The sequence below is a fragment of the Myotis yumanensis genome, unplaced genomic scaffold (assembly GCF_028538775.1).
Source record: "Myotis yumanensis isolate MYYU_CA2020_CCGP unplaced genomic scaffold, mMyoYum1.0.hap1 SCAF_16, whole genome shotgun sequence".
NCBI classification, from domain to species: domain Eukaryota; kingdom Metazoa; phylum Chordata; class Mammalia; order Chiroptera; family Vespertilionidae; genus Myotis; species Myotis yumanensis.
Genome location: NW_027223767.1, coordinates 32430178 through 32446107, shown reverse-complemented (window position 1 = coordinate 32446107; position 15930 = coordinate 32430178). Strand labels below are relative to the sequence as shown.

General features: G+C 40.9%; 3 protein-coding genes across 4 annotated transcripts in view; 2 read left to right on the top strand and 1 right to left on the bottom strand.

Moving 5' to 3' along the window:
- The window catches only part of CLTC (clathrin heavy chain), a 65368-nt gene extending 60289 nt beyond the window's left edge, over positions 1-5079 (top strand). The window contains exons 33-34 of one of the 2 annotated variants that reach the window (XR_011468503.1): positions 3425-3558; positions 4283-5079. Coding sequence is in view for 1 of the 2 variants with exons in the window: in XM_070395367.1 (XP_070251468.1) it covers positions 3425-3459 (35 nt within the window). In the remaining variant the exon portion in view is untranslated. Of the gene's footprint in view, positions 1-3424; positions 3970-4282 lie in introns of those variants that run through there. The other variant, XM_070395367.1, reaches the window with a different exon arrangement.
- Positions 3503-7732, bottom strand: PTRH2 (peptidyl-tRNA hydrolase 2). Its single transcript, XM_070395370.1, has 2 exons — positions 7538-7732; positions 3503-4123 (listed from the first exon to the last, which is right to left on the bottom strand). Exon 2 carries the CDS (start codon positions 4121-4123, stop codon positions 3584-3586), a length of 540 nt encoding a protein of 179 aa, XP_070251471.1. The 5' UTR covers positions 7538-7732; the 3' UTR covers positions 3503-3583.
- A 52-nt stretch (positions 7733-7784) lies between these two features.
- VMP1 (vacuole membrane protein 1) overlaps positions 7785-15930 on the top strand; it is a 103144-nt gene continuing 94998 nt past the window's right edge. Inside the window, exon 1 of the mRNA XM_070395369.1 lies at positions 7785-7910. The gene's annotated coding sequence lies outside the window, so the exon portion shown is untranslated. The remainder of the gene's footprint in view (positions 7911-15930) is intronic.

The window sequence follows — 15930 nt, the reverse complement described above, 5'->3', positions numbered from 1 at the left end:
TCAGGATCTGGCTGCACTTTTGTTTCTGCTGGATCTCTGCTCCCTGTTTTCATCATTATGAAAATTAAGAGGGAGAATAGTAATGGTCCTAGTGAGCCTATTCTTTTCAGACTCAACATGTGTTCTAGACCTTCATTCTCTTCCTTCCCTTCTCTAATAGAAACAAATTAAAATACTTCAGTTAAGGTTTTCTTACAGCATACTTTAAAACTTTTTTTTTAAGAACAACAAAAAAATCTTGTGCTGTAATACTGAGTTGCCACTTAAGCCTTCTATACTGGGCCATAGTAGAAAGAGGAACTGCTTTGACTTGGGTTCAAATCCTGAACAAGATGAACTTCTGAGCTTGTTCCCTGAGTAATTTTCAGAATTCTTTGCAGGACTGTGTTTAAATCACAAAATGCCTAGCTCAAGACTAGATAATAGTAAGTGTTGTACAATAAGTAGTAGAATGAATTGGTAATAAACTGTATTTTAAAGGATTTCCTAACATGACTCTGAATGATTGTCTTGGAGAAGGGATTAAAAACAATTAACCAAGGGTACTAAGAGTCCTTAGCACTTTCGATGTAACTGAAACAGGATAGAGGAAGGGGAGACATTACTGGGAAACTTTTCAGAAGGTAAGCATGCTTTCAGTGATCTTCCCTAATATCCAAATACAGCCTTTGTATAAAACCTATGATATTTGTTGACAACTATTTCAACATAGGCAGTATAATAGCAGAAGACTAACTGGTGATCTCCGAGTAGGGTCGCTTAACTTTGCTGTAAATTGATTTAGTCATGCAGACATTCTCACTCTAGTGGTTCTCAAACTTTTTCTTTAGGATCCTTTTATACTCTTAAATCACTGAAGGTCCCAAAGAGTTTTAGTTTATATGGGGTTGCATTTATTGATATTTACTGTATTAGTAGTTAAAGCAAATTTTAAAAATTATTAAATCCATTTAAATGTAATAGTAATAAACTCATTCCATGTTAATATAAAGAATTATAAATTAACTGTTATGTCCCAAAACTAAGGTCAAGTGATAAAGAGTGGCTGGCATTGTACTATTTTTTTATAACTTTCTTCAGAGTTTGTCTTAACAGAAGACTGCTGGATTCTCATCTGCTTCTATATTCAATCTGTTATATGTTTTTGTTGAAGTACATGAAGAAAGTATGGTTTCACAGATTTGTAACTAGGAAAGTATTTTAATAGCCTTTTTAGATACTTGGAGTTAGTTGAAATGTGGAATCTGAAATTATAAAAGTGAACTTTTCATACTGTTGTATTAAAATCCATTGGTCTATCTTTATTTTGAATGGATCTTTTACCCATGCATGATTTGTACTCTCATGCATTGGTTATGTGGAAGACAGATTTACATTACATAGTTCTTCAAAATGTTGACACATTATATTATAAGATATTTGTGAGAAACACTGATCTTACCAGGAAAGTCTTAAGTTTGGGGAAGCTTGGATGAGAAGCAGATATAAGTTTTCCTACATCCTGTCAATTGTTATTTATGAGGAGACTGCTACCAAACATTCAGATCTGGATAACCTGTTTGTCGGTGGTTCTTGCCAGTAAAAATTTTCCATGATAAAAGCAGCTAGCTCACCACTCAGCCTCACAAGTATTTTTGTCATATTTCAATGTGCACCAGAAGTGTTTAATGCTACACAGAATATTAAGACAAATAGTTAAGGGTCAAATTTAATAATATTGTTAGTGCTTCATCCAGGGTGAAATTTTTTTTTTATTGTGGGGAGGGCAGTGAAAACTACTTGTACAGGTAGGTGCCACTGCCTTAATTTGTGAAAGGTGCCAGCAGTTTTACCCATGGTGTAAAAGAAAAATAATGTGTTAATATTATAAAAATAGTTTTAACCCCCTGAAAGTGTGCTCTGCCCATACTTTGAAACCTGTAAGATTATGAATCCTATTAAATAAATACTAAGTACAGGTGAACTAGAGAACAAAATGTATCACCAGAATTTGCATACAATTCATCCTAGTAGATATGCCATGACTTATTACAATTACTTGGATCAGCCACAGCAGGCCATTCTGTGGGGAATGCAGTTCTTTGAACGTGGAACCAACAGTCTGAGGCAAGCCTCAGAAATTACCTGAGCCAGAACCATGCATTTAGGATTGAGTTCAATTCAATTACACTTCGTTGCATCACTTTTGAATCTAGTAGTATAAACATTCTCTTTAGAAACAGTTGCTACTGTGGCATCATTTAGTTGCAGTTTCTCCTGTGCTGCAATATGCCGGTGTAACTGGTATAAAACTGACCAGGAGAGGGAAGGGGAGTAGGGGTGTGAGGCCTCGAGGGCTGACTGGGCTGTGGGCGGCCAGGCCGTTCCGTGAGGCAGGGACCGGAGAGCCAAAAAAAAACCAAAACTGACCAAATATTGTAACTTTTAAGGCTGCCTGCAAACTCCTTTAAACTTATACCTTAGTTGTGCTATCATGCTGCTTATGTTGAAGTTAACTGCTAATTAATGCTAATTGTTGAAGTTAACATGGAGAGTTGAAGCCACTTAACATGCGCCTGTTATCAAAATTCTCCCTGGCATCATAATTCTTAGGGATATACTAATTTAGAAATACTGCCAGGATCCCCCTAAAAGGCTCTCAGAAAAAGGGCTTTTTGCAAGAATACACTGTAAAAAGGGTAGAAGCTGTATAGTTTTGGGAGCTGGGAAGCTGGTATAGTAATACTGGAATTATGTCATGTTAATTGTATAAAGATCAAAAGGGAAATAAAGATGCCCATAAGTAATTGAATTATCTAATTCCTTCAGTTCTGGGTAAACAATGAGATGTTGTGATGACACACTACTTTCACTTCACAGTGACCATAAATTCCTACATGTGCCCATCGCCACCTTTAGGGTCCATACAAGTCACTTCACCAGTTTCAGTGCTTTCACTGTTAGGAAAGGGGGGAAGTGAAGCAGCTTTTATAGGCTATGATGTAGAACCACTGCTGAGAACCTTTGGCCACAGAGGGTCTGAGAAATGAGCATGAAACACTGCACAGGTGGGTTATATCAATGCTATTAAACCTCAACTTTGAGACATAAATTTTAAAAATCCAGCAGGTTAGAGTCTAAAGCCTTTTGTGGGTGGCTATCCATCTATTAATAAAGTAGGTGCTCAGTCATCCAGAAAGTTATGGTAGGAAAGAACTCGCATCCAATGGGACTACCTTTGAACCCCTTGATCCTCTCCAATGGTGACAGCAACATAGTCTTGGGGAAGAAGAGCTATTAACATGCGGAGGGACCTAACCATGCAAAGGAAATGCTGTTTCCCCCCTTGTAATCCAATTTTGTTGTGAACCGTTTCTCTTAAATATTTTTTGTTTCAGGACTTAAACCACTAGGACAATTTAACCAACTTTTTTTTTCTTTTTAGCCCAAGATAACTGTGTAACTGTGCCAAGTACATGACAGAAGAACATGGCAACAGATTTTCACCTCAAGAACACTTAAATTGGGGGAAGAAACTCAGCTTTTATTGTTAGAATTTGACAGTTTCAAACATTTGTGGTGAGACGATCATACAAAATTCTATCTAGTAAAGTTTTAGGTGACCAGTGACTTTGTCAATTAGGTCTGCTGGTCCTGGCCCAATTCCCAGGACAGTTTGAGAACCTGGTGCAATCTGAGTACGTCCAGCATCTTGGATTAAACTTACAGTCAGTCCCAGCGTCTTTGCGTGGGTCAGTAATGCAATCAGAGTGTCTTCATCAGGGGCTTTGACCACCACTTTGGGCTGGCCACAGTATTCCCACTGTTTGAGCAATTCGGGATTTTTCCTTTGAATTTGCTTGTAGGCAGAAACAGCAGCATGAGAACACTGGGCAGCCACTTTCCCTTTTCCCATCTTTAAGTCATTTCGAACCACAAGAATCATTTTGTACTCCCCACTCTCTCCTAAGATGCTTGCTTCAGTTCTGGTTTCTGTGTTTGTCTCCTTCACTGAGCTTTTGGGGATCATCCCAAAGCGTACACGGAGGCCCCAGCCCAGGCACATGCCACAAGCTACTCCAGCAGCCACGCTGAGTGCACCAGGATGAGCCAAATATTCCATTACCAAGGATTTGGAGAGCATCTTAAAGGAAAGGAAAAAGGTTATCACTACACAGCAGTGAAAAGTTATAGGCTTATCATATATAAGCAACAGTATTTTTAAAACTCTGAGGTCACCCAGAAAAAAGGCACAATATATTTTGAATCTTATGTGTGTATCGCTTTTTCTCCTCTGTACTAGAAAAAATTTCAAGACTACAGATGAAGCAATTTAAGTCATTTTGAATCTCAAAGTAAGAAGTATCTCTTGTTCTTGGCTACAACAAAGCTCTGTTCCTCAGAAAGGAAATGTCCTGTTTTACCAAGATGCCCGAAGGGTCTAAAGAAACCAAGAATAACTCCCCACCCCCTTTTCTGGAATATAGTGCTTATTTAATCGTGTCTTCATAATGCAACATGGGATGGTACCAGCGCCTCAGAGAAGTTCCTGGTTGTCTATGTAATGGGTCTGGAGTGAGGTGCCTTGCTAACATTTACTAGACCTGAGCGTAGAGTGCTGTAAGTCTTACAAGTGAAGATTTGTCCCATTGGACATTATTGTAAGTGCAAAACTTAATACACAAGACGAACCCAATTTCATTTTACATACAAACACAAACTATTTTTTGCATTTAATATACAGTGAATTTACCAGAGTGCATTATATAAAAACAAAGGGAGATTATCCTTTATCCTTTTTTATCTTAAAAATTAATTCTTGTTATCCCAGCAAAGCTGTTGATGGTATCTGAGTCACCAATAAAACGTATTAGTCTACATTTGAGGTTATTGGATTCATGTGATTCTGTGGCACAAGTCCTGGAAATACAGATTTTAACATAAATTTTCTTTTTATTCTCATGTTAAAATTAGGACATTGATGCTTTAAAAATTTATATGGTAAATTATATGCAGTTTTATCAAATATTTTAATATAAGGATAGTGCAGGGAAAGGGGATGTTAAACCTTATGAGATGTAATTCATATCCTATAAAATTAACTTTTAACAAGTACAATTCATGTTTGAAAGTAAAAGATACTGAAATCAGTTTTAAATTGTATATTGCATTTTGTTTGACCAAAAGACATCTTGGTCAGAGATGTCTGGCAAATAAAAAAGATAGAGGTATCTCCCACATTTTGAAAATCCATGTTACATCACTCGCTTTTGTGAAAAACCTACATTAGTACCTGCTTTCAGTAACCAAAAGAAATCCAAAGATTTTCCATTTTACAAAAAAAAGGGCAGAAAGCAAAAAGTGTTCACTGTTTTTCAGCGATTCAGTATAGAGGCAGCGTGCACCCGGAGTAGTAAGAGTGGCACTGTTTTTACTACCCAAGTATTATTTTAGGTTTCTTGTATGATTTGGTAGGTTATTTTCTGGGGCTTGGGAACACTCAACTTTTTCCATATAAATGAACAGGAATTGCTTCTTCACTTTATACCATCCATTTCTACTTACAAAAGATTTCATAGGAGTCTTCTCCTTTCAGACAGTGTATATGTGCATCATTTTAGTGGTCAGAAGCCCAGGCTAGAAATATAGATTTAAGAGAACTGCACATACAACTGAGGTAATCAAAGTGATGAACGTGGATGAGGCCACTGGGAAAAGTAGAGTGAAGAAAGGGCTAAAACAAAATCCTGAGGGAACAAACATTTAGGGTTCAAAAGAGAGTTAGTGATGGGGTGGCTAGCGGTAAAAGGATCACACATGGTCTCAGTCCTCTCTCACTGGTGTGCCTAATGTGGTAACAGGGCTGTGCAGACAGGACTTCATGGCTCTAGATGTCTTTGTAGCCAGAAAAGTAAATTATTAGAACCCACATTGGGACTTCTCTCTGATAATCTAACAACCAAACTCTAAACTGAACAATTAGACGGATTCTCTGCTCTATAGGTTGCAAAGCAACCAAATATCTCATATGTCAAAATCAGGTACTATCCGGAGAAAGTAGGTTTACAGTTGTGAATACACGAAATAGTTTATTCTTGTATTATTTATTAATTATATTTTCCATATGATCAGCTGTAAACCTACTTTTGCCCCACCCTGTACAGGAAAAAAAGACCTATTATATGTTGAATAACATTCTAAACCTTTTACTTCCATTACTGTTGCTATGAAAATAAAAGGAAAATATTCGCCTCATTTTAAAGATAAGAATCAGAGAAGCTGCTTATCCACAGTAACATGACTAATAAGAGCAGTATTAAAATGTACTCACTATCAAGGTCATGATACAAAGCTCATCTTCAAAGCTTTATTCCCAAATCATCCTATGCTGAAGACCCCTAAAGCCTTTCTTGAGCTCCAAACTTGAATTTCCAGCTTCTGCTAGTTTCACCACTTAGATGTCTATGAAGTACTCTAAACTGGACTCAGGATCTTCCCTTCCCTCTCAAACTTCCTTTTTCTGTATTCTTGATTTCTAAGTAACTCTGGACTTTTCTGTCCTCCCACCCAGTCACCAAAACTTGTTGATCTGTCTTAAACCATCTTATCTAAGCAGTGCCCCAATTATCTCTTGGCCAAAAGCCTCTAAAATTAACTTCACTACCTCTCATCTTTCCACATTTGCTTCACTCGTGCCCTAGTTCATCCTAGTCCATCTGCCAGTATAATTATGCTAAAACACAAACCTGAGTCTAACTTCCCTGCTGGGAAACGCCCCTAAAGGATAAAACAAATCCCTTTGCACGAATTTACAGCGCTACCCACTTTGGTTACAACCTACTGTATCCTTCTAACCTACCCTCCTGCTACTTACTGTACTACACAGCCACACCAAATTACTAGGTCCCTTCAAGCAGCAATCTTCCCCTGCAATTACTTTCTTTCACTTAAACACACAAACAAAAACATCTTCTTTACTCCTCAAAACGCAGTTCAAATGCCTGTCTCTAAAATATTTACCAACCCCCAGTCTTAACTATTTATTCTTCCCAGCTGCTGTAGCGCTTATACATAACTCCTCCTGTGGGTCACAGTCTCTGGCGTCTACTTCTTTAATATTTCAATTAAGGAAATATTTCTCTAGCCATTATGTCTGGGAACCAAATTTTCGATCATATTTTTAGGAACCCCCCACCTCTTTTTTTTTTCTTCGTAGGGCTCAACAACTCGATACGATGGGGGGGGATTCCATAAAAACTCAGCAGAGTGCGAGGCCTGCTCGGTGTCCTCTCACATTCGGAGCGAGCACATCGATGCTGCCCGAATGGAGGCTTTGTCTGGGAACTGAACATTCTGGGCCCGTCCCCTGCCCAGCATCTTGGTCCCTTCTTCCAAAGGATGGCTGGCAGAACAGGAGCAGTGGCTCCAGCAGCTTTGGGGCGGCAGGCAATTTACGAAGATGAAAGGGTGGGGGTGCGGGTTACGGAAAGAAACATCCCAACTGGAGAGAGGATGGAGAACGGCATCCTCTCCTTCGCCCTGCGAGGGGCCCACCTACCTAGTGCGCTTCTGCTTGCCTCGCCCACGTCCTGAGGTTCTTCACTTTGGAGGAGCGAGCACGCTGCGATCGCACGAGGTACCTCTTCCGCGGTTCCTGGACAACAAGTTCCGGATCAAGAACCGCGGAGAGAACAGTCATTCTCTCTCTCTCGCTCCGCCCACAGGTCCCGAACCGAAATCCTGCGACCATCAGCCGAGGTTGCCGAAAGGAGGTGGGAACGATTCTCTTCAGGAGACGGTCTCCCGGGGGAACACGGACCGGAAGTAACGTGACCGAGTTCCGGTTTTGCCGGAGCCCAGCGGCGGGTGTGAGAGTCGGTCAGGTGTCGCTTGTAGGATCCGGAGATCCGGAGCCGCCGGGGTCAGAGCGGGTAGGTAAACGAGTCCGGGGAATTGGGGACGGAAGCCCGAGACTTTCCTCAGAGCTCAGCCTCTTCCAGAGCTCTCCCACTTACGCCGTGCAGACCTGGGGCACCGTGATTTCCACTTCGAGCAGTGTTGTCGGGGGCTTCGGACTCCGGATGTCTGTCTGGCGGTAGCCAGCTTATCTGGGACACCGCTCCCCGGTTGGCCAGGGGTACACCGAACCCACACACTGCACTCCCGACCATTTGCCTTGAGCGCCACTGATTGGCAAGCCGTTCTCAGCTGCTTCTTCCTTCCCCGGTTTCTAGGACTTTAGAGTAAATGGAGATCTTCCCTGCTGATGACCAAGCTGTTTAGAAGCATACGCTTTTAAGCCAAATTCAGACGTGTTGTTTCATGTATAGCTTGTTCTCGTTTTTTATTTAGAAAATTTTTTCACACTTGTCTGAAACAAGGTGACAAGGTTGTTGAGATGTGGAATTATATAGATTAGAGGTTATCATTAGTTTTAATAGCTAGTAAATTTGCGTGTTGACTTTGTAACTACCAAACACTAATCTTATAGTCATTGGTAAATTTTTTTCATTGATTTTAGTGAGAGAGAGAGAGAGAGAGAGAGAGAAACATCGATGTGATAGAGAAACTTCAGTTGCCTCCCATACATACCCCTAAGGGACAGGGAGCCCAAACCCTGTGTATGGGTGTTCCCGGGGATAGTCCAACCAACCGGCCAGGGCTGGTCTCATATTCTTTTTGTTCAGTTCAGTTATCGAGGAACTGATTACCCAAATTTTCTCACTTTCCATCTTCTTCCTGTCTTTGGCTTGAATAACCACTTTTTAGAATTGTAAAATATCATCAAACTTTTGAGTCAAAGACCTGGATTGAAGCCCAACATTTATTGAGTGAAAGTTGACAGATTACCTAACTTTCTGAGCTGGTTGGTAAAGGTGCTGCTCATTTTATTTCATAGAATGTCACAATGATTGGGATAGTAAATGTGAAATCACTATGTAAGTGAAAATATGGTGATATTGTCATTTTACTCTGAAATCTGGACATGTCTAGTGCAGGATACTGTTCCTTTGCATCTCTTCAAAATTTGGTGTTTTCTGTTGTGTAGTATTTATCAGAAAGTATTATCATACATTTCTCTGAGATGATCTTTGCCCTACTTTTGAACACAATAAAAGCTAGCCAGGAATAATTAGATACTGTAATCCATTGAGTTAGTCACCTTAATTAACAAGTAGGTGACCGGAAAATGAGTATAGCTTTGTATTTGAGAGTCTAAGTCTGATCTTTTCTGGTCATCATGTATTATTACTTAAGAATTTACAAGTGCAGAGGAAGCTGAGGTTTTTGGTGCTTATATATAGCTAAATACCTATTGAATGCAGTATTTAGAAGTAGAAGCAACATCTGTGAACATATAGTTAGATTTTTCTCATTTAATAGGAGAAAATTGAGGCCTAGAAACAGTCAGTATTGGCTCGCCTGAGGTCCTATGGCTTAGGTAGTGCCAGAACCTGAACTGCAAATGAGATCCCAGGTATTCTTTCTGTTCTGCTCAGGTTGTCTCTAGGCATCTTTGTATTGTTTGGTAGTATTTCCTGGTTTGCATGAAAATGATTTTCTCTTATGTAGTAAAGAGATATATATGTGTGTGTATACATCCACCCCTTCCCCCTTTAGTCTTGTAAATTCCTTGAAAACAGAAACGCTATGGTTGGCAAGATTTGCAGTGGAATGTTATAAGGAAAGAAAATTAGTTCTATTCTTCAGAACAGTTATTCTGAGTTCATGCTTTGTTGGTATCAGGTTTCGAGGTATCTTCTTTCTGGCAAGTGGAAAAGACAGAGGATCTTTGTAACACATGTCTCACTCAGTGAATGTTGTTAATACGTATGAGAAGCTGTATTAATTACTTTGCTCCTGCTAAAAAAATTTCTCCAAGCTGTTTGTAATTTCATCATTCTGTTATTCTAGAGTCCCGGTGCATTAAATTGGTGCACGGGTACGGGTCCCTAAGCCTGGTTGGCTATCAGAGCTGATCGGGGCCTTCTGGCTGCTGGCTGGGGCCTTCCTTTCCTGGCTGCCAGGTGTCAGCCGGGGCCTCCCTTCCCTGGCTGCTGGCTGCTGGCCGCTGGTGGGGGCCTCCCTTCCCTGGCTGCCACCTGCCAGCTGGGGCCTTCCTTCATTCCGTGCCGCCTACTGGTGGTCAGATCATGTCATAGCAAGCAATCGAACTCCTGAGGGGCCACTTTGCATATTAGCCTTTTATATATATAGACTAGAGGCCCAGTGCACGAAAATTTGTACACTCGGTAGGGGAGGGGGTCCCTCATCCCAGCCTGCGCCCTCTCACAGTCCGGAAGACCTCAGGGGATGTCCTACTGATGGCTTAGGCCTACTTCTGTAGGAGGCGACCAGGCAGGCCAATCAGGGGACAGCGCTACCCCAATCACCCCGCTGCTGCCAGCCTCCCTCTGCAGGAGGCAACCGAGCGGCCGACCAGGGGATGGCACCAGAAGGCGCAGCCTCACCTCACCCCCCCATCACCCCTCCGCCACCACTGGTAGCTGTTGCCTCCTGTTGGGGTCCTGCCCCAGCAGGTCCAGGGGTTCCCAAAGGTGTGGACAGAGTCGGTGAAGAATGAAGGACAGGGAGGCAGCATTCAGTTGATCAGCATAGCGAGGTTCTCTTTTTTATTGTTCTATTACATCTATATTTATACCATTTCATCCTATAGCATGCCTCTATAATCACATCGTGGTATGTTTTGGGTAACGTTCTACAGTTCCTTGTTTCTTAATCTGACCTTTGCCAAAAATCCTGTCTCTATCTAGTTCTATTGATTTTAATCTTGTCTAGGTTCATCTCTGTGTTCCATTACAAGGGCTATTCCAAGGTCACTGCTCTACTGATAAGCTACAAGGAAGTGACTGAAGGAGATTATCCTACCCAGTAAAGGTTATGTCCTCCCAGCCTCGCTGCTTGCCTTCCCTGGGACTGCCCTGTGTCGGTGGCTCTCCAGGGATATAGGCTTTGGTGCTTTCCCTGGTGGGCAAATCCCTGGGGATGTGGGCCCAACAAGTCCCAAATTTATTGCCAACAGTCTTAGTCCAAGTTCTTCATAAGTAGTACATGGTATTTCTGTAACACTAGGGGGATTTACTGATTTATTCTCTTCCTTAGTCCTGTTAATCCCTGACCTAGGGAAATAACCTTTCTCGGGGAGGTGGTCCTGTTTAAAACATAGTGCTAAGAAGGGGAGCAAACATATGCCATATACGCCTGGTCCCTTGAAACATAAGCTGTGCAGATGTTTCTTCCTTGCAGCGACTGTGTCAAGCAGCAAGGGTGGACCGGCTTCTGGCAAATTCCCCCATTTTTATTTTTTAAATGACAGCATGTGTAACTCAGTGGCCACCTCTCGGATTGGGTTGTTTAAGACTCAGAAGAAGACTTGTTTGTGATTTTGCTAACAGATCAGTCCGAGGCTTAACCCTATATCCACACCCCCCCCCACCCCCCCCCCTGCTTCGCCATTCCCTCCCTCTCCCTGCTGGCACATGCCTTGGCTGGCCTGGCGCTGCCTGCTCAGCGGCCCCACTTCCCATCGACTGGTCATTCTGTGGTTTGGTCAATTTGCATATCACGCTTTTATTATATAGGATTATTTCTTAATCTGTGGAGTCATTTCTGTAATTATTTCATTCTGGATAAATAGCCAATGTAGAAGAGTTAATTCTCTGTCTTGTTGGAAACTCTTTTTGCTTCCATTGATTACACAAAACCTGTTTAGTCTCTCCCCTTTCTTGGAGATTGTAGGGCCAGGAACTTATTATCACTGCTGTTTTTTTGCCCACATGCTCTTTGTTGGTCTCACTTAAACCCCAGATTAGAGACGCAAACAAACTGAATGAATTGAATTGAAAACTTGTTTGTTGTTGTGTTAGTTAAAAATCTGTTTCCACGGAGACTTGCAAATATTGTGGAAGTAAACTTTTAAGGAGTTTATTGCTTGAAGAAACTCCTTATTTTGTCTGGAAAAGCAACTTTGTGTAGAGTTTGCTGAATTGATATTATGTGTTATGTAAACCCTATTTAAAGCTCATTTAAAAATATGCTTCTTAAAGGTTTTGGGACTTTGAATAGGTGATACTTTTCTGTGTTGGATAAAAGATAATGCTTAAAGCTTAAGGTATTTTAAGTTAAGCAAGAGCAACCTATTGAGTAATCCTATATCAGCTGGTGTAACTATAATTGCTATGGAGTTTGTCAGTAGTATTCCAGAAATACATATCTTTGTGGTATTTTCTCTTTTCTTCAGGTTCATTAATAATAATAACCCTGGTCTTTACAAATTTTTCTAAGAAGACCGGGTGGATAGTGATTAGAGTCAAGGCTATGAAGCTAAATTGCCTTGGTTCAAATTCCAGCTCTACTACTGTGCAACCCTTGGGCTAGTTACTTAGCCTCTTGCAATCTCAATTTCCTCCTTGACAGTGTAGTCAGAATCTTTCTTGTTAGGGTTAAATGAATAGATTTAAGTAAAGTATTTAGAATAGTGCCTGGCATTTAGTTACCCATGATTATTATCATCAGCGTCATCATCATGTGGCCTTTTGCTAAGAACTCTTTCCCAACCCTCTTCTGAAAGCAGGTCCTTATGTTGCTGTTTACTTGATTATTGTTTGCTTATTATTAATGAAGTGTCAGTAAATAAATGTATTTATATACACAATTTCATTTTGTGAATGTTTTACAACATGTGGGATTCTTAACAAAATGAGGCATTCTTGTAGGTCATTTTCTGAACCTTTTTGCATTATTGTTAACAGTTTATGTTGTAGGGATTCAGAATGAGTCACCACAAGGTGTGCCTTTGTGGTATGCAGATTATTTTCAGCTAAAGGTAACTAAGACCCTGCAGGATCTCGAAACTTCTGCCACCTTGTCCCACTTAACTACCTAGAAGAATTTGAATTAGAGGCCTTGCTCATAATAGGAGATTATCAGAAATAACCTCTTTTGACCTATGTATATGGCAGGGCAAAACTACCAATTACTGCATATCTGCTGTAATCGTCTTGCAGATGACACTCAAGCCCCAAGATGTCTTACTTACTTCATCTTAAGCTCAGAATTTCATATATACCTCATTTTCTCTTTCTGTCTCCGAACCTTTTATGTAGTGGGGACTCTGACTCTCTGATGTATATGGGCTTTCCTTTCCCATGAAATTAAATTTGATTTTTCTCTTATAAGTCTGTCTAGTGTTAATTTGATTATTCAGTCAACCAAAAAGAACCAGAGGCGAATTATGTGTTATGTAAACCCTATTTAAAGCTCATTTAAATAGGGTTTAATGAATTTTTCCCTTTTGCCACAACATTATCTTTGTAAGCCATAACATGGAATTTGAGAATTGAAATTTGGGGATTTGATGTTTAAGAATGTCTTCCAGCACTTACTTTCTTTGCATGGAAAGATCATGTTGCAGTGACATTTATTGCCATATCTGTTCATTCATCCAATCAGTGAACAAAATATTTTGTGTCCCAGGTTCTGGAGAAAACAGTGGGAAACAAAGACAGATACTTTAGTCGGGTGCCTGACAGAGAAAAACATAAATACAGAAGTGAAAGAATAAACACAGTGTAATAAAACATTTTAAAAGTTTATTTTAGAGAGAGAGAAACATTGACTTGTTGTTCCACCCATTCATGCACTCATTGGCTGATTTCTGTATGTGCCCTGACTGGGGATTGAACCTGCAACCTTTTGGTAGGACAACCCTCCAACCAACTGAGTCACCTGGCCAGGGCTATTCAGAATTCTTTTAAAAAATGTTCAGCTCTGTCAAATGCTGCTTGCTCTGTGGTCTAGAAGAAGACAGAATAAAGATAAAGTTGAATTGGTTGATCTGACTAGCCCAGGGGTGGGCAGACTTTTTGACTCGAGGGCCACAATGGGTTCTTAAACTGGACCGGAGGGCTGGAACAAAAGCATGGATGAAGTGTTTGTGTGAACTAATATAAATTCAAAGTAAACATCATTACATAAAAGGGTACAGTCTTTTTTTTTTTTTTTTTTTTTTTAGTTTTATTCATTTCAAATGGGCCGAATCCGGCCCGCGGGCCATAGTTTGCCCACGGCTGGACTAGCCACTTCTTCGCTTATTGTTGAGCCTGTTTCCTTCCAGAAACTTTCAAGTGTCCACATTGTAAAAGCCATGTAATCAAGAGAGTATATATACAGGTTCTCCTACCCCTTATAAGTTTTAAAGATCTACTGATAGAAATTTTAGCACTGCTTCTATGTGCAGAGTATTATTTAATTTATACTAAACTAGTGTCCTGGTGCACAAATTCGTGCACATTGAAAGGAAAATAATTAGAGAAATATTTTAATTATTCGCCCTTTCTCTATAATAGAAGTGTCAACCAAATTCACGATTGACAAGGACAGATCAAAACACGCATGCAGACAGCACCACAGATATTATGTGGGTACCCTCTTCAGTTTGGTGCTCTCTACTGGGGAGCCCTGCTTCAGGATTAGATCCCAGAGTTCTCAGTGGCACCTTCCCCCCCCAGCTGAGATAACTCTCTGGGACTTCAGTTGCCATCTGTGGGTGCCTGGCCAGCCCTTTCACGCCTTCGCCCCTCCTACCAGTCTCTATGAGGTCTCCACCTTCTATCCTTAGGTATCAGGGTTCTCTCCTGTGAGTTTTCCGTTGCTTATTCAGGAAGCCTTTCCGTATTTCAGTTGTAATTCCAGCTTGTTCCTGGGAGCATGTCCGTGCAGCATCCCCCTACTCTGCCGCCATTTGTAATCTCCAAAGTTCCACCATTTCTTCTTTTCAGTTGGGTCAAGTTTCTAAACTTTCTAAATCTCTGTTTTCTGACTAATGAAAAGAAAATAGGATTCCACCGAGTCTCCTATTTACCTACCCTAGGACTTCTGTGAGGATCAAATGAGATGAGGCACATGAAAACACTTCACAAACATTTGGTTAAACTGTAAGATGTTTGCACCTGGCTAAAAAGCGAGTTTGGTTCCTGGGCTGATGAAACTCCAAGGAGGCTAGTTGTTGCTAGAGAGAGGAAGCTGGGCATTGCTATGTGACGTCATTACCTGGCGCCCACAGCGACCGTTTCCAGGCTGGGCTGGGCTGTGGCCCTCATTTTGCACCATGGGGTCTTGGCAGCGTTGGCTGCGATTTGGTGGGGTGTCACGCTGGGGTGGTGTTGGGGCCTGTGTCCCACTTAGGGGGAGCTGAGTATTGGTTTGTCAGCGCCAGGTCCATGGTGCCATTTATTTTTAAATGGCCAGTGTGTATCATGGCAGCTCCTGCATTGAGCGTCAGTGCATGTCATAGCTACCGGTTGGATGGATGGGCACAGCCTTTTATATATATAGATAATCAATAGATATCACTAGGATCTCTATCTGCAATACCAATTTTTAAAAATATGTTTGTTTTTTGTGTGTTTTTTAAAAAATATATTTTATTGATTTTTTACAGAGAGGAAGGGAGAGGGATAGAGAGTTAGAAACATTGATGAGAGAGAAACATCGATCAGCTGCCTCTTGCACACCCCCCACTGGGGATATGCCCACAACCAAGGTACATGCCCTTGACCAGAATTGAACCTGGGACCCTTTAGTCCCTAGGCCAGTGATGGCGAACCTTTTGAGCTTGGCATGTCAGCATTTTGAAAAACCCTAACTTAACTCTGGTGCCGTGTCACATATAGAAATTTTTTGATATTTGCAACCATAGTAAAACAAAGACTTATATTTTTGATATTTATTTTATATATTTAAATGCCATTTAACAAGAAAAATCAACCAAAAAAATGAGTTCAGGTGTCACCTCTGACACACGTGTTATAGGTTTGCCATCACTGCCCTAGGCCGATGCTCTATCCACTGAGCCAAACCGGTCAGGGCTAAAAATATGTTTTTTATTGATTTCAGAGAGGCAGGGTGAGGGAGAGAGAGATAGAAACA

Bases quoted from the DNA above. Each gene is read 5' to 3' on its own strand.
- PTRH2 (XM_070395370.1), bottom strand. From the start codon at position 4,123: ATGCTCTCCAAATCCTTGGTAATGGAATATTTGGCTCATCCTGGTGCA.